This window comes from Plectropomus leopardus, chromosome 11 (genome assembly GCF_026936395.1).
Source record: "Plectropomus leopardus strain MGB_pleo_1.0 chromosome 11, ASM2693639v1, whole genome shotgun sequence".
Taxonomy (NCBI): Eukaryota; Metazoa; Chordata; class Actinopteri; order Perciformes; family Serranidae; genus Plectropomus; species Plectropomus leopardus.
Window position 1 is genome coordinate 7533889 of NC_142186.1, and position 24672 is coordinate 7558560.

A 24672-nucleotide genomic window follows, 5' to 3' on the forward strand; every position below is an offset into this window, starting at 1 on the left:
GAGGAATGCAGTACAGCAGAACGCCGCTCAGATGAAGCGATGCATTGCGGTTTGATGAGGCTGGAAAATGACTAGCAATGACAGAAAATGGGACTTGGTGATTGTGGGAGACAGGAGTGAGACTTCATGTGATTAGGTGCAAACTAAAGCCGGATTGCAAGAGATTGCTGTAACTTGGAAAGGCGAGGGAGAATTGGAACAAACAGCACTCCTCTCCTTTACTTTTTTTTTTTTTTGCTGAACTCTTTGGGCTCGCCCACGACTGTCATCAAATCTGTAATTCAGAGTGCCAACTGAGGAGAGACAGATCCAGCACCTGATGGTATAGGCACAGATAGTTTGGCTCACTTCAGTGCTCACATTCCTCGCTATACAACTGAAATGAAAAGGTAGAGACGTAAATGAAAATTTTTCTATTTACACATTTTATTTCATTAATCATGCACCTGCCAAAATGCAAAGCTTTATAATATGTACATTAAATACAACTTTCTTATAGACTGGCACGAATCAGGTTAATGCATAAAGGACATTCAGAGTTCTTTCTTTGAGTATAGCTGATAAAGCGTTTTTTAACGTTCAGTTTATCCCTGCTGTGTTTTAAAGGGACAGTTCACCCCCAAATCAAAAATGCATATATTTTCTCTTACCTGCAGAGCTATTTTTCAATTTAGATTGTTTTGTTGTGAGTTGCCGAGTGTTGGAGATATTGCCCTTAGTGATGTCTGCCTTCTTTCCAATATAGTCAAACTAGATGGCACTCAACTTCTGGTGCTCAAAGCGGCAAAAAAATACATTTGCAAAATTCAACAGCAAGGTCTCTTTCCAGAAATCATGACCCGGTTACTTAAGATTATCCTTGGTGTGAGCAGTTACATGTAGGAACTATTTTCTTCCTACCGAGCTACACCTGCCAACCGCATCACCATATCATCCACTCATGTAGGAGAGGCCGGTTCGAGATGTAAACATTAATGGCGTCCTCCTCAGCTGAGCTGTAACGTTAGCTAGCTCAGTGGTGCTAGGTGAGTTAGCAGTAGATGCACGCTTCCTTCTGCGTGGTGATACGGTTTGTGGGTGTCGTGTGGAAGGAAGAAATAGTTCCTACATGAAACTGCTCACAACAAGCTCAGTGAATTATAGCGACTAAGTCATGATTTCCAGAAAGAAACATTGCTGCAGTTCTTCAAATTTATTTATTTTGTTGCATTTTGAGCACCACAAGTCAAGTGCCATCTAGTTCCATTATATTGGTGAGAAGGCAGATATCTCCAACACTCAAACTAAAATAATCAAGACTGATAAATAGCACTCGAGGAAATTTCCATATTTTTGATTGTGTGGTGAGGTGGCCCTTTAACATTAACTCAGCTAATAAGGTGCATTAAACCCTTACATTTTGTAGGGAGCACTGTCATGCACTTTTCTAAAGACCAAATTAAGACATTTGTCACAAAAAAAGAAGGTCGGTATGACTAATTGTGGTTCTTGGATCTGGCGACATGTCCTGGACCCGGTCCTTGTTTTTCAAAAACCTCTCAGTCCGCTTCCAGACTGGTTATTTCTGCCTGCCCACTCTCTCCAAGGAGACACAGCAGCTTCCTATAGGCGCTCCTGTTACACAGAGAGAAGACACAGTCGCATTAGTGGACACATTCAATAAAGCATACAGCTGGAGAATATCTCCAGCTCAATACCTGCATACTGTCTAGACAACTTAAAAATAGTTTGAGGGCGATGAATGCTGTCTGCGTGGCTTTCACAGAGTGATTCATGTGCCTGCTCACCTCAAGGTGATGTTCTTGCCCAGGCCTCTCTTGTGTTCAGTGTTTCTCAGACTGAGAGACAGGTTGGGAATGAGAGCTTGAACCACAGAGGGATCTAAAACAGCCACCGTCTCCAGGACACCATACACCTGCCTGTCGTAGACTCCCTCATTCTCCTCCACAAACGACCTGGGAGCATTGGGATTACACAAACAATGAAAACCACGAGGGATAAAATAGGCTTTAATGTGATTATAGATAGTGTTACTCTGCGCCTACAGTGACTGCATCAAAGTTTGTGCATCCGACGCCACACGCCTCTAATACAGGTGCAGATTTTTATTTAAGCGAGACATTATTGTCAATTACCGTAAGACAGTGATCATCTGGTCGCACGGTCCCTCTGTGGATGCAGCGGCACACCGCTCCACTACAAGCTGTAAGGCATCTGTGCTCATCTTCCTCACTGCACAGAAAACACACACACACACACACACACACACACACACACACACACACACACACACACACACACACACACACACACACACACACACACACTGATATCATTAGACAGCCCTTCAGTGATTACTATAAACACAAACTTGTTTTTTGTTGCCTGTATAATTTGCCCCAAAGTGAGGATTGATGAAAATTGTAAGCATTAAAGACATGTTTTCAGTCGTCTCGCTGATAGTAAGTACTGTGATTACAGCATTTATTGAGTTGGTATTGAGGTAAAGTTTTTGCAAACACGGGCCAGATTTATTTTGGTGAACTGTGAGGGGAAGAAAAAAAAAGAAAAAAGACTTAAACATTTGCTGTGATGAATCAAGACTGCAGTCACACAAACAAACATGCACGTGATCCTAGAAAGACAAGTCATCACTGTGTTAAAGGTAACTTTATTGACTGAACTGTGGTTGCCTGTATGACATCGTTAGAAGCATCAGGAAAATATCATGCCAGTCAGGATTGGCTGGAGCCAAGTTTTAAAGAATATAAGCCTTGTTTCCACTAAGCACTCTAACTTCAGTTTGGTACATGTTAGGACAGCTATTTTTGGGTTTCCATTGTCAAAAGTTGTGGATGGTACCAACAGATTCTGTCCTGTTTTTTTTCATCAGCCCTCTATTGAAAGGTGAAGGTGAAGCTAGAAACACTCTGCATCGTCAGTGAGGTGGAGATACAGCGAGACCTGGATGAAGCAGTGTCGCGGCTATTATCATCTAGTAATAACCCCGCCTACATAATAAGAGTACTGTCTGCAGCGGAAATGCAAAACAGATCTAATGTTTGGGAACATGTCGTTACATTTTGAGGGTACTGTACCAGAAGTGTTTTGTGAAACTAAGCTGTAACCATGGCGCATCTTCCTTCCTACACATGAGCAGGGATAGCGGTCCGGTGAGACACTCATTGATAATTCTCAGTGAACTGTGGTTATGTAGATCACTGAAGTTCCACATTCATAGCATTACATTTTTTCCCTCTACTGACTGTCAGATTTCCGGACAAGGATATTTTGAGGACAAATCCCAGCCACACTAGGCACCAAGAGATGCCCTCTGTGTCAAAAATCAGAATGCACTCAAACTCAGTGTAGAAAAACTGCACTTTGGAAGCTTCAGATTGTTTTGTGTGTGTATACACACGCGTGATCTTACCCTGCGGTTCGTTGACCAGCATCACACAGCGCAGCAGAGACGGAAGAGGCAGAGTGAGGAGGGCAGGGTCTGAGTCACTGTTTCGTCTCAGAAGCTCCGAGAGGAACATCAGGACCGCCGCAAGCCGAGGCGGAGGTGTGTGACCTTTAAACTGCAGGAAGTGCTCACTGTAGAAAATGGAAGGGAACATTTCCAATAAGTTCCTTTTTCTTTTGTGTGATCATCATGGAAGGCAAGAAATCATATTAATAAAAACGCTACGTTCTTGATGATGAGTTTAAAAATGGAACTGAAATCTGAGGTGCCATTCGTCAGTTTGATATATTTTCTAACACTATAAAAAGTGTCGCATTTGCTGAACAGGAGTCATATTCCAACACATATATATGATATGAAATTAATGCTGAAGTCAGATGGTTGAGGGGCCACGACAGGCAAACAATATCCCACTTCTAGTCTTACCAGAGCACCTCCAAGATGGTTCTCCTCAGCGCTGCTCCTCGGGTTGTTGGGTTGGCCTCACAGGCACTCAGTAGCACTGGGTGGTTGGCGATGATGCCCATGGATGGCGAAGCAGGGAGGAAATGGTCCAGATATCTGCGAGTAACAGAGCGGAGCTGTTGCTTCAGGTGGGCGCCCTGCGACTGAGACACGCTGGAAGCCACTGACAAACCCTGCAGGAGGATAAAATAATGAAAACATCTCAACAAATTAGACATGAGCGACAAAAAAAAGTTTCTTTTATAACACTGACACACCTTCAGGCCTGCTGTGTGTCCTGATTATCCAAGACGTGATGCAGTGTGTAATATATGTTTGTCCTCACCTGTAAGTATAGAGGCAGGCTGTCCCTGAGTGCTTTGTCCTGCTGTGTGAAGTTGTGTGGAAGCAGCAGTGTGTCCACAATACGGAACAGCAACTGCTGGGCTTTAGAGGTGGCCAGCAGGGGGCTCCAGTGCTTCACTATGCAACCTGAACACATCGGCACAAAACACAGACACAACTGCAATGATTCCTTAGTTAAGTCTGTGGCTGGGAACAAAAATAAAGTAAAAAAGTGCTCCTGAAGCTTTGTTCTTTTGTGTTCAAAGTATATGGGCTCTGCACCTACCGACAGTCCAGTAAACCAGCTGCAGCCCCTCTTGGTTCTTGCTGACCAAAGAGGGTTTAATGTGTTTAAGGATGTCGCCAATATAGTCCAGGGCTCTGGTCACCATGGTCGAGCGCTCAGACAAAACCTGCAGTCCACTGTACACACTGCCGACAGCCTGGCACCACGAGAAAGCAGATAAGAAAATACATTCATGGAAATATGTGCATGTAAATACAGGCTGCTATGACAGTGATATGCTAAGCATACATCACACAGAGCGCAGACTTGAGTGAAGGTGCAGAGATGAATTTCAAATAAGACTGAAGATATGCTGAGTACTGTAGTGTGGGTCTTATGTGCATTAAGTAAGGAAAAGGGTACATCTCAGGCACATTAAAGTGTAAATTACAGACATTCAGCAGAAACTGTTTGTTTTTGACATTTGTGAGCATGTGTTACCTTGACAAACATCTCCAGGGCTGAAGTGGGCTCCAGCTTGGCGGCTGTGGGCTGGAGGCCTGCTCTCTGCAAAAGACGGTCCACCTCAGGAAGTCTCAGCACGAGCCGGGTCAGTTCACACAACTGCTCCTCCACAGCACGGCCTGGAAACAGTGCAGACACAAACACAGGGTATTTCTGTATTTTAAATTAAGTTATTAAGTTATTAATTAATTTATATTTATTTGAATGTAGACAGACAATACAAATGCAGAAATAAACATTTAACAGTTATAGCTGGATCATCAGTGTCCAAGCAAAAAGTTAAGAATGTCCCTTCAAGTTACTAGTTATTAGAACAAAATCAGGTGCCTGAGGTTGGCACAAAAATGTCCATCAGAGGGTAACTTTTTTTCATCATGTAAATCTACATCGTTAACTATTTCTAATCCATTCAGACCTTGTTTGAGACTCTTAACCATTTCCTGGTTGTTGTGCTTTTGCTACCTGCTAATAGTATCTATAATAAATAATTGTCCTGCTTTAATGATGATTTCTAACTCTCCTCTATCCTCTTTTTTCCAACCTGTAGTATATGACTCTCACTTATGATGTCACTGTTCACACTTCAGGTCGAGAAAAACCTGATTTTCTTTTGGTTCCATGTGAGAACCTACTTTTCAGATTTCGAATCAATGTATTTTTGGTCAAACTGCTCTGAACAGGAGCGGAACCGGTTCCACGTTGGTGGAAAATCTGTGTCAGTAGCATTACCTGTTCTGCTGTTGGATCCATCCTGGTTCTTGTGAAGGTGCTGCTGTAGAACACAGCGGAACCAGGCTCTCACTGACAGGCTCTGCGCTGAACCGGTCACAACAGCGGCCGAATTGCTGCTTAGTGACAACACCAGCTCACTGAAAAATAAATAATTTCACACAAATGTGATGATATAACCGGCTATTGGATTCACTGATCTTCTCTGTTGATAAAGTTATTAAGAAGCATTTAATGTGTAAGTGGCAAGTTCCTGACAAACAAAAACAAAATGTAGACAGAAAGATGTATGTGACTTAAAAGAAGGGCATAATGCAAGCCATTTACGCTGACCCATTTAACATTAAAAGCCAGTGTTAAAATTCACATTCTCTGCCTCACAGTGCTGAAGTGGCCATATATTTGTTTTCTGACAGGGACTTAATGCCAAATCATAAATCTGTATTTAAAAATGCAAGTATTGACACCCACTTGTGTCTAAAACACATAAAAACATCTTCCCATCAGATTTCTTCTGAGCTGACAAACAGCTTTTAACGATGAGTCAAGAAGGATAGAAGGAGGCGAACATTTCTATCTAAGGTGTGATCATTTAATTAATTTTTTTTTGCAAGACTGAAACCATTACTTCATGTCATAAATTACATATTGCTAACAGCTCCAACAGCAGTGAATGGGGAGCTTGGCAGGCTGGTACTTCCAACAATAAAAACAAGGAGTGTCCTTGTTCTGGCTTTATATTCAGGTGTAGCACCTTAATATCACTTGGCACTGTCTGAAGAGGACCTCTGAGGTTGAAACAGTCACGCTGTTTTGTCCCCTCGAGTGCAATTTTGAAGATGCACTACATTTTGTATTCTGTTTAGAGGCATGGGAGTGAATTCTTCATTAAAACCGATTTTGATAATACCAAGGACACTCACTGTCTAATTTATTAATTAGATACCACCCAATACACCTACAGGACCTGTCGAAAACAATTTTGTCAAGTGGTATCTATCACGATGAAGCTGACAGGTTCAGAGGAGTACATCATCTCCGTCTGACTGACCTGATGTTTTCCCATCAGCAGTGATGTGAGTGAAATACTTTGTGATTGAGGTAAAAGGCACAAAGGGGAGATCTCCAAGGCTAACTGTACCTGTTTTGGAGCAGATGGGGAAGGTAGCGAGTTATGAGGAGTGGGTGAACCATGTCGTCCCAGCCAAAGCATTGCATGATGGACTGGACTGGGTTGGGCTGAAGGTCTTGGGGGGCAGAGCTCGGCAGATCGAAGGCCAACAGGGTGAAGCCTGAAAACATGAAATCATTTCATTTTCGTTGGAATAACGAGAGACTTGATACACGCATGATTAACCCTTTGAAACCTGTGCAAAGTGGCTTGATGTCTTTCAAAAACATGGGAAGAGGGCAATGAGCAATAAAAGAAGAAATGACCCACAAATTTGCAAGAAAAAAGTGCAGGAAAATAAAAATAAATTAATGAATTAAAAAGGAAATTACCGAGAAAAGGCGCCAAAATTATTATTAACTGTAAATAACATAATTCAAAATATGTAATTATGATTATTAGCTATATATAGTTTTTCCTTGCTTGTTTAAATTTTGTCCCTTGACATTTCCCACTAGCTTTTAAGAAGTCATTTTCTAAATTTACTAACTTCTTGCAATTTGTGGAACATTTTTCCACAATTGCTCATTGCCTTTTTTTTTTTTAGGAAATCACACCAATTCGCTCAAAGGTTCAAATACTTGTGAAAGGCGTCTGAAGAAAAGTCATGTCATTTAAGTGTCAAAGGGTTAAAGTGCAGTGTAAGATGTTCAGGCATGTGTCCTCACTTATTTTTCTGGATGCTTTTTTTTACCATGCTCTCTGAATCTTTACATCCCTACATCCTCTCATTCTCCATCCTAACTATTCTCTGCCCTTCAAACACTCCGCTCTCATATAAAATGCTGGCATTATCTCAAAATTATCAGTATCGGCCGTTGCAAATCCATTTTGGGTGAACTCTTGTCCAAAACTCTCCCAGCCCTCCCCCACGCTGTCCTCCTGCAGCCCTTTCTTCGCTGCACTCAGTGTCTCTTTCCTCCCAGTGGGCGTCACTGACCTGCAGCAGCATCTGCCAGCTGTGCAGGCGGGGTCTGGGAGAGGCGTAGGCTGCGCAGAAAGGGAAAAAAGTGCGCCCAGAGTGCTGCTGCTACCGCTAGGTGGCGCTCTTTCACCACACTGGTGTTACCGGGAGCCCAAGCTGAGGTGGATGCTGACTGGACAGTGCGCTGATGGACCCGTCTGGAAGGACACAGACACACACAAAGAAAGCAGATAAACAAATCTATCCGATGCTAAATCCAAACACAGAGCTCCCTCTTGTGTATGACACCCACACCCTCCAACTCCGCCTTCTACTTTCTCAAATCCTTTTGCTCCCCTGTTTCTCTCTTTCACTCCTTCTTCATGTGTTTTCCCTCTCTTCTCTCCTGGGGGATTACTGGGCGCGGCGGTGCGCTGCAGTGTGGAGGTAGAGGTGGGGAAGGAGAGGAGGATATTATAGGCATAGAGTGGAGCCTAATGCTGATCCCCTGTACACAGACTATACTTTGGCTTCTTCTGGCTCATCCCTGGCCCTGGCCCCAGCCGCTATAGCAGCCCCACAGTGGCTGGCATTAGCCCAGATAAGCAGCTGAAGGAGCTGTAATCTCATTTAGACTGGAGATGATCCTCCTGTCCCCCTCATTCGCCCGGATGGGGGTGCGGGGAAGCAGGGTGGAGGTGTGCTGTGGAAGGAGGAAAGGACAGAGGAACTACTAACCCCCCCCTCCTTCTATCCCATCCTCAACCACGCACTCTTGTCTGCTACTATGGTACACACACATCCACACACACACCTCAGCAGTGCCTTCCCTTCCAGCAAGGTTGCATCTAATCCAGAGAGAGCTGAGACAATCGATTAGAGTCTGAATTCATTAGCCTCGTTACTACTGCGGAATGGGCCTTTCACACCCATCAACCCTCATTGTACAAGACATCATCAGAGACCCCACTTAATCCTCCTCACTGCGGCTTCTTACAATGTGTACACACAAACATACACACGCACACACACAACGCCAACACACCATTAGAGACCCTGTTTAACCCTTTCCCCCAGCTGCAACCAACATACAGACACATAAAGTCAAATATAGCATCCTGAAAATGACACACACCCAAACTGAATTCAACCCATGTTTACTTTCTGTTTATTCTCCATGTATTTATCAAAAAGTAGAGGTGTACTTGTTACAAAATTTCTCGCCAGGAACTGTTGTCCTTGACTTTGAAAAGAAAAGCTCAATATCCGGTAAAAGGTCTTAATGCTCACAAAGGAAAACTCTTCACAGGGAGGCTTGTATTTTATCAAGCCGGGGAGATGGGGATTAATTGTTTGTACCGAAAACAGATCCAACACGGTGCACCGATGCCAGCTCACCTCATCAACCGGCGACACCCCCACTCTCTCACAGCACAGGGTCATGGGAAGGAATAAAACGACGGAATTATGCCTGGGACTGGCTCCTTGCCTCAGCACCATGGAAATGGCTATCAAGAGTGACTGTTCGGACCCTCCGCTGCCTCAGCCATTGGCAGAGTAATTCTCTTAATGTGTGCAGATTCCACACGGCTCTCAGTAGACATAATGATGCACAGGCTAAATTTGCCAGGCTACATAATTGCCCATTAATTGTGTCAAAGAAAAGGCATTAATCACAAAGAGATACCGAGAATTGCCAGGCTGAAGAATTATGTTTAATTTGGTGGGACGGATTGGAAAGAGAGAACATGGTATTTTTTTTTTTTTTATTTGGTTAAATGGGTCAGCGTGGTCCGGGCCATAACACAGAGGGCCTCTGGGAGTTCTCCTCTTCTCTCTCTTCTTGGCCATTAATGTGCAAATGTGTGCCCTCCAACCCCGAGATCTGAGATGGGAAGTTTGGGAATTAGCAAAGCTAACGAGATACAATGTTATGGGAGCCCGGCGTCGGAATAAGAGAGGAGTACAGGTTAGTGTTTCACTTTTGGTGTGTGGGTAGGTGTGTAGGTTTATATGTGTGTGTGCAGGGTGGAGAGGGTGAAATGTATACACTGGGGAATTAAAGCAATCATACACCTACCCACATTATACAGGGAGAGGGCTCCAACACTTAACTTGACAGTGTCCTTATTCTAGTGTTTCAGCTCATTTATTAACCTTTCATAAGCAGAAAGTGACAGTAATATTATTTTTGCTTAGTAAAGCCCCCAGTTTCATATGTAAAGGTGTGAAAACTATTTAAGAAATCGCATGCATATTGAGAAATGTAGCAAAATCTGGAATTTGTACTTATTTGGGTCAGGTATGACACTTTTTAGGTATACTTTCCTGAAAAATGTGTAGTCTCACATTGATGTAATTTCTCTCTGTCAACTTAGAAGTGTGTGCTGGTGTATCTGTCTGCCCTCTGCTATGTTCAGGACTCTCCTGAGTATGTAGCCAGTTGCTGTCAACAGAGTGCATGTGATGTGGGGACTTTCTTCAAAGATAGTGACTAGGTTGTAGCAGCAGACAAGAGGAAGCTACAAAAATTGCGGACACAGTGCTGACAAAATACAAAAAGCTTCTTCAAAAATCTGAGTGAATCTAAGGTGGGCTTTCACTTTCATTTTCGCTGGTGAAGATGGGATGAAGAGTTATATGGAGTGGAGTCCTGGTAGTTAATTTGCTAAAGTATCGGCTTCTCCATTACAACGACAGTCCTGTTCCTACAGTGGTGCAGTAGCTTGTAGTGTTTGCACAAACAGCTGTGGGGAGGAGTTGTGTCTGCAAACAGATATTGATATTTCCTTCATAATATCTTTAATACTTTTTTAAAAACTGATTGAAATTTGTCAGTAAAACTGCGTATCTAAGGTCATTTGACATGCTATATTTAGCATTTAATGCTGACTCAGATTTGTTCTCTTCTTCATCTTCAATCACATAGTATCTGATTTAAAGCCGCTCTCGTCAATGTTTTCATATTAATGAAGGAAATGATGTATCATGCTGAAGCTGTGTATAAAGCCAACTCAGCAGTGTCGCTCAGCTCCGCTTTAGTGTCTTTCTGCCTATTGTTATGACAAACAACGATAGCGACAAGATAATGAACTGAGCATTTAGCATCTAAAGAGTCAAATTGGTGGAGACCAAAACAGAGGTTAGAAGAGAGTAAATTTTGAGTTTACATTGATCTGGTAGACAGACACCTGACTCTAAAAGCCATTGTTCAAGATTTCAGTTACATTTTGAGCATACCTGTGCATCAGTTCAAAGAGTTAAAAGTACTTACTATAGGGACTTTAAAGTGTGAGTAGTACTTTGTTTGCTTTTATGTTTACTTAGTGCAGAGATGTTTCTAACTTAAAGGCTGGAAAGCACCATGACACTCAACTCTTTAACACCATATTTAACTGAGAATCTACAGTGAAAGATCACACATCATTCCTCACTCTATAGCCTCCCAGTCTCACCTGATGAGTATCTGCTCTCCCTCCTGTTCCCGCCTCCACATCCCCACATAAACAGACACTGTTTCTGCTGTGGCTCTCTGACCTTCAGCAGGGGTCGATCGTGTAACGAACACCCGTGTCCTACAGCTGAACCCGCCCTGACGCCCTACTGACCACGGTCTCTCAATGAGCTCACTGCACTGCCGCAGTCCCCATGACGACAAGAGGGTCCACAGAGGGTCCCTTGGGCCTGTAACCCTACTCATAGCTTCACCAGCACCTGGTGAGGGTGACATGGGGGCCACTAGGTCTGCTGAGACTAACAGTGGCCTCAACGCAACACAGGGTCTTCACACACGCTCATTCCTGCTGACAGCACAATCCACCTATTGTCAGTATGAGCAGTGAGTGGACTCTGGGCCGGATGGGAAGAGCAGAGGAGATCATTCTGCTCTGCTGTAGCCACTTATCAGATTTTAATAGAAGCCTAGCTTGGCCTTGGCCAGAAAACATTTGTCTGTGTCCGCTATCTGTGAGGGAGCGGCTATCAGCGAAAAAAAAGAATGAGAGAAGCTGAAAAAAAAGTAATAGATACTTGGGAGTATTTACACCTGCTGTCTCACCTGAGCTGGGCGAGGACGATCTGCAGAAAGCCCAGGGCAGAATTCAGCTCTGAGATGCGGCAAGCAGGCAACAACCAATCGAACCCTTCGTTGAGCAGCTTCTCCTCGGACAGGCTGAGGCTGGGGCTCGTCTCGAACACCTCGGACACACCTTCCAGGTATGAACCGAGAGGCCCCCAGAGAGCGAGTCTGCGGGAGACCTCTGTGGTCTTATTGTAGAACTCTTTGGCCGTCTCGTTAAAGGAGGAGGCCAGCCAGCTCGCCTGCGCACCAACATCCAGACCACGCTCCTGAAAAAAAATATCAGATGATGTCTAGTAGACTCTAGTGCACACACCACTTGCAACAATACACTTCCAGATACAATTTCTGATTGACAAACAATACCTGGAACAACAACAGCAGTGATAGCTGTCCCCTCCAGACCAGGGTGCGGTGTCCAGGAGGGCAGTTTGAGGGAAGGAAACCCAGCAGCTCGCAGGCTCTGCTGGCCACATCCTCCAGCTCTACCTGCCTGGCCAGCACCAGAAACAGCAGCAGGAAGTTCATGAGGCCGGCCTCTGGCAGCTCCTGCATCTTCTTCGAGGAGAACTTGAAATAAATCCTGAAAACATGAGAAAACTAGAATTAATGCCTCAGGGTTTTATGCCTCTGCACACCGGTCAAGTTGCAGCTACAGCTTACATCCATGACTGGCAGCACAGATGATTTATACCATCAATACAGTTTCAAGGTGGACACCCAAGATCAGTAATATAATGAAGCTGACACGTTGACCTTTGGGATATATAATGTCATCACTTCATCAATTTATAATAGATTTTTCTGTGATTTCTTTTTTTTAATATTTAGTGAATTCATTCTTGAGTTTTGGCTATAAACATGTTTTGTAAGGTCACAGTGATCTTGACTTTTGACTGCTAATTTGTAATCAGTTCATCATTGAGTCCAAGTGGACAGTTTTGCGTAACTGAGGAAATTCCCTCAAGGTGTTCTTGAGATATTGCATACACAAGAATGAGATGGACAAAAAAGGTCAAAGGGTCCTTGATTTTTGACCTCCAAATTCTAATCAGTTTATAGCTGAGTCCAAGTGGACGTTTGTGCCAAATATGAGAAAATTTCATCAAGGTGTTCTTGAGATATCACCTTCTCAAGAACAAAAGGCAAGTTGTCACAGTGACCTTGACATTTGACTGCCAAAATCTAGTCAGTTCAATCTCGAGTCCAAATGGACCGTGGTGAATTTGAAAAAAAAAAAAAAATCCCTCTAGGCGTTTGTATGTACGGACAAACAACACAGAATCATAATGCCTCCGGCCAGGGCTATCACCAGTGCAGAGACATAATGATCGAGGGAGGAAGAGACAAAAGCTCAGAAATGTAGCACAAGCTGGTCTGCTAAAGGAAACATGGTCAGAGACATGTAAGCATGTGTCTGCTCTTCACAGTATCACTTAATCCAGGGCAACTAAATGGTTAAATTGTTGTTTTAAAAATCCAATTTCAATTGTTCTTTATTTCCACTGACCAACTTTTCAGAGGTGATTTGTTCTTCTGAAACCTCTGACTTTAAATGCTGACTAACTGAACTTTCCACCCCCACCGAGCATCCCACCACCTGCCTCCATCGCCCTCTCAGCTCCAGGGGAGAGGCTGGGCTGCCCAGCCTGTGTGAGTGTGTGTGTGTGTGTGTGTGTGTGTGTGTGTGTGTGTGTGTGTGTGTGTGTGTGTCTGTGTGTGTGTGTGTGTGTGGGTGAGAGAGAAAGAAAAAGTGAGAGAGGGAGTAAGCAGGATCTAACAGCGTGCTGGGTGGTTCTCTCACCCAGCACGCTGTTAGATCCTGCGGGCACTGTGGAGAAATGCCTTTAAAGATCATGTTAAATGTCAGAGACACTCAGACACACAGCAGTAGGCGCTCGGTCCCTCTCTCTACATCCAAACCAATTTATTGCAACACCAGAGAGAGATCAATAAAACCACACACACACACATACACACATGCGTTGCCACACATCCAGCTTGCTGTTTGCTCGCCTGGCAGGAAAACACAGAAGGCTGGAGTCCCCCTCCCCCCCTCTCTCCTCCTCCCTTTTACACCCCACCTCCCAAACACAGATGCAGCCCACACAGGTGAGTCGAGCTGCTGTTTGGGTCAAAACACAAACAGCCAGCATCCCAAGACAAACTCAGTGTAAGAAGTATGACTGATATAAAGGAGTGGAGAAAAACGAGAGAGGAACTGAGAAAGACCAGGTTAACACTGAAATCAGCTTAGTTACACCCACAGAGGACGATGAAAGGAGAAGGTGGCCAAGCATGCAGTCGGAGTGTGAGAGGAGGGAGATTTAAATAGATGAATGGGTAATATGTAACAGGGATATAAGCAGCGCGCTGGGAGGCGGCAGTGGGGATTTTCTGTGTTCTCCCAACCTGTCTGTCTGTTTGTTTATTCCGGACAGCTTTTTTTTCTGGAGGCGAGCAGATGCTCCTAACTCCCGGCGTTGGAGATCAACATGCTCGCAGTCGATCCCATTAATGCGGTCGGCGCGGGTGTCCCGCAGAGCCCGGCCAGGAGTAGGAACGCTGCCGAAATGTTGTAGCGATACAGTCGGCACGCCTCACACCTCCTGAGGAGGGGGGAGGTAGTGGTGAGGGAGGTGGAAGGGGGGGGGGATCTGGACCTGTCCCAGCCCAGCCTGGCTGTTGCCAGACTGCCTACCACCCACATCTCCCCGCTCCGCACCACCCAAGCTCCCCTCTATCCGTGTTGGAAACCAACACAGCTTCGTTAAGGCGAATTAACCGCCACGCTCGTTAGCTAATTAGCCCCCATGTCTGCAGCGCTACTGAGCACATTCCAGACAGAGGGAAGTCATTAGGCGGATTTATCTACGGCTGCCTCTCTCTGGCGCCCAGCCGGCCTGGGATATAGGATGGTCCAGCGCTCGGTTCTGATGTGCACATTAGCTTGTGATCTCTCCTCTCTTCTTTCTTACTTTTCCTCCACAAAAGACACACACTCTTTCTCTCCATCCAATGGCCTCACACACTTATCACCATGTCACTGCTCTAGGGAGCAGGTGCAGTGAGTGTGTGTGTGTGTGTGTGTGTGTGTGTGTGTGTGTGTGTGTGTGTGTTTGTGTGTGCATCAGTAGGAGGCTCCTTGGCTCTGGTCTGTGCTGAAGAGCAGGTGGTTGACTCCTGAGACACCTGCTCCACTGGGGGGCCTGGGTAAATATCAAAGACGCACTGGGAGACTGCGGTGCACCTGGCATGCACACAAACAAGACTGAAATGCATGATCGTGAGCAAACACACATGTTGTTTGGGTATTCATGCAAGTATGCACCTATACACACACACAAATCCAAGCAGCACACTAAACACATCACACATTAGAAGATCAAGGGGAAAAAGGGGAATGCTATAAAGCCGTATCCCAGTGAGTAATTATTTCTCACAGCTTCCATTCCATGTTTCCCCTTTTTTATCTCCTCTTCCTCCAAAATACTCTATAAGCTTGCGGTGTATGGTGTTGAGTCGACCGCCTGGCCATGAGACCTACTTTTCGTGGTGGAAGTGAATATGAAGGAGCGAGAACTACAAAGCCTCCCAGCCTTCTATCCATACTTTACCTTCCTTTGATCTGTCTCTGTGGGACTCCACCAGCCCTGTCCTGGGCGAGGCACAGGGCCAGCACTCGCAGGAAGATGTGGAAGGAGTTGGCTGAGCGGTAGAGCTGGGTGTGTCCTAGAGAGTGGAGTGGAGAGGGGGAGCAGCAGCTGTGGGCCTGCTCCAACAGAGCCAGGGGCGTCTTGCACACAGTGCCCACGCCAGACATCCCGAGCCAGGGTACAGTGAATGAAGCACTCTGTGGAGGACGGACAGAATATAATGTGTAATGTACAGGCATAGGTCATAACCTAAAGAATACGCTGCTGCAAATATGAAGAAACTCATAATAACAACTACTTACTTTCTTACAACTACTAAAACCATTAGAATGTCAGCTATTGGAGCAACCAAGACAAAGACATGAAAGAATATATCACGTCATATCAAAATATGGTGATGAGGTCAATTTAGGTCATCTGGTTGAGGTAGATATTCTTAAAATGAGGTCAGATATTAAGTTTCTGAATGTCAGTGCTCACCAGATTTCTGCTGTAGTAGTCCCAGAGGGTGGAGACAGCGCTGGTGCTCGGGTCCCACAGCAGACAGAGACTGAGACAGCAGTGGACGTGCATCCTGACCTGCTCCTCTGCAAGGCCTCCCTGTTATTGCATACGTTCATTTACAATTAAAACTATATTTCTTTGATGAGGTTAAAAATTCATGTATAACTGGAGGCAGTGCTGACCTTGGGGTTGCAGGTCAGCTTTAGCAACTCTTCCACAAAAGTCCAATTGTCCCCCAGATGTTTCTGTGAGTGCAGATAAAATAGGAAGATACATTTAAACACAAAAATGAAAAACAAAATAAAACCTAATGATGCTAATTTTAGTCATACTGTATATTTGGGAATAGTTGGTGGAAAGTAAATGTGTTGCCTGCATTCATATTTAGAAATAAAGCAGACATGGCCCGCTTTCAGAGTGCCTGCTCTTGATAGTGCAGAGGCGCTGTCGTCATCAGTCTCGCTTATTTCTATGAAAAGTCCTATGTAATTTGTCTCTTTTCACCAATGTGTCTCGTTTTAGCACCTGTCTTTATGAAAGTGTCGAGACAAATTAATTCTCAAGACTTATTTTAGAATTGCAGAAGCCTCTTGGATGAGAGGCAAATGTCTTCAAAACTACAACTTTCATGGAGAACGAAATGAAACAAGACACACTCACAAGCGGTAAAAGACTAATATTTGCAGTTTAAAATGTTATAGGGATACTTTGCTGATTTTCAACCAGCTTTGTATGACAACAATGTGGGCAGTCTGGGTAAATACACAATGGAAAACTCAATGACGTGAAATTTCACTGGCCCTAGGAATGTTGTTACAGATTGTACTTCTTTATTTTCTATTCCTGCTACCTTGGACTCAAAGACTATTGGAGAGGATCGAGAGAGAGAGCCGCCCCTCTCTGTCTTTAAACTCAGATCAAACAGTAAAAACTAGGCAGTTCTTACAAACCAAGATTCTGTTCCTGCATTGTCTATTTTTCACCCCAAATATTTTCAGAGACATATTTTAGTGCACTGTTTGGCCACCTTATTGTTTTCCGTGCCAAGCGGGTGCCATACTGTTTTCTGAATTCTGAATGGAGCCTGAAAAACACTGAGATCAAACGGCAGCACTGATCAAATATAAAGAGAGGTTCTGTTTCTGTGCTGCCCAATTACCACCCAAAATGTCTTCAGAAACATATTTTTGTGCAATTTAACTGTAATATGAGACTGCTTTTTACCAGTTGAACACCCTATTGTTTTCTGTGTCAAAACAGCAACTTGTTACGTCGCCAACCAGCGGAAGCATTTATTAGTCCGGTGTGGGGCAGTGCACTCTGGTAGTTGAAGGTTTTCTACTTCTTGAACAAAGAAAAATTCCAGCTCTTTATCTTTGTTTTCTCCAGCCATATAGCACCAATTTCAATAAATTATTTGCATCTTGCTATGGCACAGACATTCTAGATTTGTGAAAAGACGATCTTTCAACAGTGAAATACTTATTTAAGATGTCAATGTTGTCATTCTGTGTCTTACCTCTGACTGGAGAGTCCCGTTACGACTGTACTGCCCCAACATTGCTACATGAGTGAGCAGCCACCATGTGAAGCCCAGAGGGTCCTTACAGTGCGCAGGGAGGCCACTGAACTGCTCTGCTGCTGGCTTCCCTGAAACCAGAGGCCTCAACAACGAGTTCATGTAGCTCCAGAAGGACTACACGGAAACACATGTTGGTTAATTTGGGATTATGGGCAGAGTCATATTTGACTGTAAGACTGTGAAAATGTGTGTATTTGAGTTACCTGTGTGTGCAACACCTTATTCCTGTGTTCCAGAAGATGCATGAGCAGCACCCACAGCTCTTTGGTGCAGGAGCAAAGGCAGTGGTGGCTGCTCAGCGCCTCTGTGGGCCTCACCTAGAAATCACCAGCATACATTAAACTTAGTAAGCTCCACCTGCAGCTCTGTTCTACATGAATGCATGGTAAAAAAGCATGATATTCAGGAAAAAATGACAGAAACTGAACTCATATTCAATTTGTGCTATCAGCAGCGTCCATCCGTTTTCTACTAACTGAACACTAAACGTGGTAGTGAACATATTCAATACTAGATTTTTTTCAGCTAAAAAACAAGCTAGAAATACCGCTGGTACATCTCAACAGTGAGATGTAATGAGCTGTGGCCAGCCGCCCACCTTGCTGTATTTGCCCATAGCCAGACCAGTGAGGTCACACAGCAGACTGCACAGGTGCTCTTCAAACAGGCTGGTATCGGTTAGGTTCTCCCCCGTCAGGTTCACAAACTGGTGGGCGTACACCACCTGGCCTGGAGAGAAGAACAGGTGAAATTACTAAAAGCCTGTTTCCACGATAATGACTCAGAGTGAGCTGCAAGTCAGGAGATTAGCCCGCTGTGCAAGTTGTTAGATGTCAGTCAGGGTACAGTCATTCAAACTTTTTGGGAGAGAGAATATGGTGTCTCTGAAGCAGTAACTATGCAACAATTTTGTACTTTAATTTTATTACAGTTCTTCTCCCATAATACACTTAAGCGGAAATATTTGGATTCCAAAACTGCAGGTACATTCAGTCTCTACACTACAACATAGTACAAGCAGCATGGCATATTTTTATATCTTAATTGTGCTTTGCCTGTTTATGCATTCTGTTGCAAGGACCGGACACATAATTCACATAATTTACTCTTGGAATCTTTTTTTCTTGGAAAATATGGGGGTTGCAGGACATTGATTGAGTGTTCAATTGTAGATAGCAATTTTTTTTTAACTCGATAATGAATGAACTTAGAACCAGGTACAATATGGATATTTATACACACATTTGCATGTTTTTTTGTGTGTAATTATGTTTTTATTTATTGGCATGTATTTACTGACATGTATTTATAAGCATCTTGTTCACGTGATTGGCCACATGACTGTTCACATATGTATTTAAGATGGTGTCTTGCAATGTAAATCTAGTCTGAGAGCTGGAAACTTTACTTTGGTGCATTAAATAAGTGATAACAGGAGCCCTGCAGTGTGCAAGCTGTTTTTTTTGCCTTTTTCTTTTCACTCGTGTTTGTTTTACTCCTGCTCCATGTTTGGATTGGATGTGCGTGCATACTTTTGCTTCCGTACAAGGACCGGAAACATACCTTGCATCTTGTGGCCAAGTAGGTGAAGGATCTCTAAGACTGACCAGTGGATGTCAAGATGAAGGTGCAACAAATGCCAAGAGGGAGGAAAAATCTGTGGGAGGAATACAGAGCACCGAGTTTAAATAGAAGGGAAATCCACTGGAAATATTTTCTTGAGTTATAGCAAGGTTCTGGATGTTAAGAAACTCAGAGTTACGGGCTCATATGACTCATTCCTAACAGCTTATATTTTTCTTTTGCTTCTTGAAAGCTTGCATTTGTGCCTCATCCACACTTTTGTTACATGTGTTTCAAAGCCCTTTATCCTTCACAACAGTCCCTGATGCCTTTGCTATACACACACACCTTTCCTGGGTTAGATATAGTGAAGGCACTCTGAACGTTGGCAGGCAGGTCTTTGAGCCGTCCAATGAGGAGAGTGACGCCAAACAGCTCCTCCAGCAGAGCAGAGGGGAGCTGATTCTCCAGCTCTTCATACGGGTGAGAATGACCTCCATCCATAGAGCTGGGCGGTTCCAGGTATCTGAACCAATAGAAAAGCGCATGCATATCCAAATAAACTAAGAAAAGCAGTAACAAATAAAAATAAAAACATTTAAATTTGTGGTACTGGTGTTGATATGAAAACACGTAGAATCACCTGTGCAAGAAGACTTTGACATACTGCAGAAATGAAACGCACTGCTGTCTGAGGTCCTCTGCTTCATAGTGGAGGCTGCCGGCTTGACCTACAACACATGAGGGATGCTGTGGCCAGTGCTCCTAAATCTGCCCTTGATTAAAAGATCTTGAGTTCAACCCACCCTTCAGCCAATGTGATTTAAAGCTCTTACTTTACAACATCTGAGGGAGCATACTCAACTACATATACAATTCCTGTTTACACTACAGACCATATCCCAACATTTGCAAATATACAACAAAGTATCTCTCTAACACATTAGATACATGTTACAGGGTTCCTACGGCTCGAAGAAAGTTAGATTTAAGACTTTTTAAGACTTTCTTAATACCCCATGGAATGTAATTTAAGATCAAGTTTACAATAGCCAAGAAGACAAATAAATCAATAACTGACATCAATTACTTGGGTTGGAGACAATTTTGTCCAAATGTTTACTTGAATATAAACTATGACTTTTTGGCTCAAGTTAAAAAAGTTAGATAATCTATGTTTAATGCTGATTTTTTGAAAACTTTTTCGAGTGGAAAGCAATGAAAATATGTTATTATATAATTCCCCCTTCCTTGAAAAAAAAAGCCTGTTAATTTTCATTTGATTGGATATTGCAAATGCTTTTTTGTTTTTAAAAAAGGTTTTTACCAATTATTTTGAGATTTTACGATGCAACATCTAAAAAAAGTGATTCTTAATAGCCTGCTTCCACTGTCCTAGCATTTTTGAATACCTTTGAAAGATTGATTTAAGACATTTAAATAGCAATTAAGGCCTTATTTATAGATCAATGAATCTGATGCCTTTTAAGACTTTTTTAGGATCAGCAGGAACCCTAATGTTAACGTGAGCAAAAAATAGCTTATTGTATGGACAAAAAACTGACCTGAAAACTAAAAATCTGATTAACAGCTCATTTGCGGATTTTGTATTGTACAAACTTACCGAAGTCATGCGAACTGGACTGCACCAAAGACTCCAACCGGTAAACCTTTTGTCTGAAATATACAAATATAAGAGCAACTAAGACTAGTGATGTGTACGCGAATGACCTTCAGAGTAGGGCAAATGTGTTTAAGCAAATTCAGCTGCAATCTGTTTTACATCTCGGTTTACCTGAAAAGACCAAATAGTAGCTTTGTAGATTCCACCAGTGCCGTCTCTGTCACCAAGGGGAAGCCAAAGATCTCCACTGTGTCTGTCTCATACTCTGCAGGGGCCGGGTCAAGACGCAGCAGCAGCCTACAGAGCGGATGCATACACATCAGTTGGGACTTCATTTACTAAGGTTTTTCTGCTGCCACCCTCTCACAATGGAGGTGACTGGAATTTCATTCTCTGTGCTCAAAGTATCAAAAACTGACCTTTGAAAAAAAAATCAACAGTAGTTTCCTGTTGCCAGAAAAATGACCCACTTTCTCAGGTTAATTCACAGATGTTGCTGTCAGCAGTTTTCACCAGGACCATTTCTCTGGCACAAAGTGGCACAGTGAAAACTGCTGACCTCCAAAGGGGAAAAATGTGTTTCTTTTTTTGTGATTCTGGTGAGCTGACGGACAGTGATTGTACCGTTTGAGGGAGCCTCTTGCAGTGTATCCCTCTGAGGAGAGCGTTCTGGTGGGGTCCTCCTTTGTTTCTGAGCAGCAGAAGCATGATGGTCGGGCTGGGGTCGGCTCACATAGGCTATCTGCGGCGAATGGAGAAACTGGTGGGGTGAGGGATGGACTGAAGTCATCTGCCATGCCGCCAGTACAGAATCTGTATCCCCTTTAATGACAAAAATATTATAGTGAGACATCGCAAGATTTTTTTCAGAAAAACAGATTAACATATTTTGCAGAAAAAAAGTACCCTTAAAAATCTGGAGATGGATGCTACCTTGCTTTAAAAGTAGTCAGTAAAGGACTGTGTTTTATTTATCACAGTAGGTGGGGGTTGGCTGTTTTTTTTTTTTTTTTTTAAATATCATGACCCTCCCCAGAGCAACAAATATTTTTCCTCCAGACTCCCTGAGTAACTGGGGAAAATGCATGACTCTTCCTTTACCATAAATAACCATATTTCATTATTTCTGGCGATGATAAAATGTTTGCTTAAGTAGATGTTTAAAGAAAACATGCCTAACTTGTGGGTTTTAGGAGTATTTAAAATAAATAAAAAAAATGCAGCTATTTAAAGTTAAACGTTCCTCCATTAAGCCAAATCCAAAAACGCAATTCCCTCCCCAGTGATTAAAAGTTATTTGAAGTTCCTTCCTCTTTTTGCACAGCCCCCTCCTCTCTCATAAATAACGAACAGTCCCTAATGGTCACATATGCTACATAGATAAGCTCTTTCACAATGCACCTCACTGAACATGAACGTGCGTAATATTCCCCACAGCAGTTATAAAAGGCTAGATTTCTCTACAGCGTGTGCTTATATTACAGTAAACAAGACGACATATTCACTATGTTAGTGTTCACCAAGTTTCTATTACTTTCAATATCTTAATGAAGGCAGTAGCTCAGTGTTTAGGGACTTGGCTTGGGGACCGAAGGGTCGCCGGTTTAAGTATGCAACGTGGATTGATAGCTGGAGAGATGCCTGTTCACCTCGGGCAAGGCTCCAAAACCCCGTCTACTCGGGGTTCCTGATCATGAGCACCTCCTCGCTCTGACATTTCTCCACGTGATGCATGCATATATCCTGATTTTGCATGTGTGTGTATTACGGGCCTGTGTCTATAACTTGTTAATGACAACAGAGTGAATGAAATTGGATTTCCCCTCGGGAAAAATTAATAACTTATGTCTTCTCCCTTTTCTTCTTAATGTAATGAATTCACAGTTCGAGATAGCGAACTGAAATAGCGGCGTGTCTAACAGGGATCTAAACACAGCATCACTTTCAGAAACACATCAGTCGAAACATTTACAAACCTTAAAGACCGGATTCTTGTGCAATGTAATGATCCGTAATATCAAAGCAAAGTATAAAGATTACACTGCCGTCATGACTCCGTTGTTTGGGTTTTGTCGGGCTCTCCCGCGCGCCCACACCACGCATGCGCAAACTCGCCCCGCGCCCGATGATTGGTGGGAAGTTTCACAGTGGGCGTGAACCTATCGACATATCAAGATGTGTCACTGCTGCGTGCTTCCTGTGTTGCATTTTTCCAGGTAAAGTGCCACTGTCTTGTGAGTGTTTGTCCAGCAGTCTTTTTCTGTTTTATCGACAGTTTTGTAACAGATCAAAGTATTTGTTTTCTGTTTTCCACCGAAAGCACTCAGCTCTGTTTTCACCCTCGCGCGATGTTTCAGTAATCACATGTGGTCGAGTTAAATGGCTCACTGGTTGTTGTTAACACGAAGAGAGTCACAGAGTTCAAGTCGAGGTTTAATTTGCTACAAACACATCACACAGGGGCCTTTAAAAAAAGACAGATGAAACGCACGCGACGAACAACGCATGTGTGTAAAATGTTAAATGATCATTAATAAAACACCCTGAAGCATACACTTTTGCTGCTAATAAAAGGCGTTTTATTAACTGAACCAGGGCATCTGCTCTATAGCATGACCACACACTACAGTTATGTTAAAGTCACTTCTTGTCCCTTTCAGTGTCTCTGCAGGGGTCCCGCCCAAATTAATACAAAACAATGCAGCGGTTAAAGTGGAATTTTATCCACGCTAACCCTAATTTCCATATGCAGATCTGTCTCTCCCAACAGTCCCTCTCGCCATCACACCATTTCTTGCATTCTAATGCATTCTCACATCTTTACAAAATCCCCCCTTCCGCCACACGCCGTGGATGTGCTCGTTTTGTCGACTTACACTTCGTTATTTCTGCACGTTTGACTTGTCAAGTGAGGGAGATGTACAGTGCACGCGGTGTTTTGCATGCTCTAATTTGCACGTTTTGTTACCAGGAGTCGGCGGAGACAATAAAAATGGACGAGTCGGGAGATTTTTTTTCTTCAGGATGCATGGACCTCCCGCTCTGCTTTCAACAGGAGGCAGTCCGTCTGCGTGAAGGCTCTGTCGTCTGGAAGGGAAAGGTAAATGCTTTTTTTTCCCTGTCACTACGCTACAAACCCATTCAATCCTTTCTGTGCACCGTAGTACATGGAGAGGGAGTGAGGTTTGAACCTGTTTCATCCCCCCCTCCCCTCGCCTTCAGATGTAGCCTCGTTTCCAGGCTTTGATGCACTGGACCAGTCTGTGAAAACCACAATTCAAGACTGGAGACTGAAAATTTGATGATTTGAAACTTGACTCAGACCACTGACTGTATGCACTTGCTGGTAATCCACCCATCCCTAAAAATGAAAGATTAGATGTCTAAAATGGATGCAGTTAAGGTAATAACCTGACACTGGGATTACTTGCAGCCTATTGGGGCTTTCTGATAAACTTGATGAACTGTATGTAAAGGAATACTCTGGCCAACATGTGGATTACTGCTGACAGACTACTACAGAAGCATTTTGAAAATGACTCCTTGTAAAATGAAATAGTAATAAGCTAATCAAAAACATACAGCCACACAGGTGTCTCCCATTTCTGTCCCATGCAGGGTGTAGTTGGGTGGACCTAGGGGAGACCAGGGACAGTTGGAACACTTTTTTCAAATTTCTCAATGAATCAAACAAAATTTAGACTGGAATTGATGGTTTGCTATATGATAAACTTCAACACGTCAAATACCGAGGCAATGTATTTAAGCGGTTTTATGAGCTTTACAATGTTGCAAAATTGATTTGAATAAGTCAATCCACTGTTACAACCGTCCCAAAAAGCACAGGATGTA

At 43.4% G+C, this 24672-nt stretch overlaps 2 protein-coding genes across 4 annotated transcripts in view; one reads left to right on the forward strand and one right to left on the reverse strand.

Annotated features, from left to right (window-relative positions):
* Positions 1-406: 406 nt before the first annotated feature.
* mms22l (MMS22-like, DNA repair protein) lies at positions 407-23926 on the reverse strand. Of its 3 annotated transcripts, none has more exons than XM_042490427.2 (26): positions 23789-23926; positions 21445-21642; positions 20992-21117; positions 20821-20873; positions 19840-19927; positions 19545-19722; positions 19197-19290; positions 18232-18362; positions 17837-17950; positions 17571-17747; positions 16234-16296; positions 16028-16147; positions 15509-15744; positions 12258-12474; positions 11871-12160; positions 7850-8031; positions 6880-7030; positions 5739-5878; positions 4986-5128; positions 4545-4701; positions 4260-4405; positions 3896-4107; positions 3434-3600; positions 2136-2232; positions 1788-1955; positions 407-1614 (listed from the first exon to the last, which is right to left on the reverse strand). In XM_042490427.2, exons 1-26 carry the CDS (start codon positions 23848-23850, stop codon positions 1539-1541), a joined length of 3786 nt encoding a protein of 1261 aa, XP_042346361.2. In that variant the 5' UTR covers positions 23851-23926; the 3' UTR covers positions 407-1538. The 3 variants fall into 3 exon arrangements, with proteins under 3 accessions (XP_042346361.2, XP_087940076.1, XP_042346362.2); XM_088083950.1 differs by having other exon boundaries at positions 23697-23815; XM_042490428.2 differs by lacking the exon at positions 23789-23926 and adding an exon at positions 22797-22939.
* The window catches only part of LOC121946024 (neuroendocrine convertase 1-like), a 216737-nt gene continuing 215064 nt past the window's right edge, over positions 23000-24672 (forward strand). Inside the window, exons 1-2 of the mRNA XM_088083951.1 lie at positions 23000-23036; positions 23792-23920. The gene's annotated coding sequence lies outside the window, so the exon portion shown is untranslated. The remainder of the gene's footprint in view (positions 23037-23791; positions 23921-24672) is intronic.

What these genes read in the sequence shown, in the direction of transcription:
- mms22l (XM_088083950.1), bottom strand. Translation starts at nt 23,764, where the DNA reads ATGCAAAACACCGCGTGCACTGTACATCTCCCTCACTTGACAAGTCAA. An exon ending in CCCCATCTGCTCCAAAACAG is followed by an intron (nt 5,879 to 6,879) that starts GTACAGTTAGCC and finishes TTTATTTTTCAG; the next exon opens with TGAGCTGGTGTTGTCACTAA. An exon ending in TGGATCCAACAGCAGAACAG is followed by an intron (nt 5,129 to 5,738) that starts GTAATGCTACTG and finishes CACTGTTTCCAG; the next exon opens with GCCGTGCTGTGGAGGAGCAG.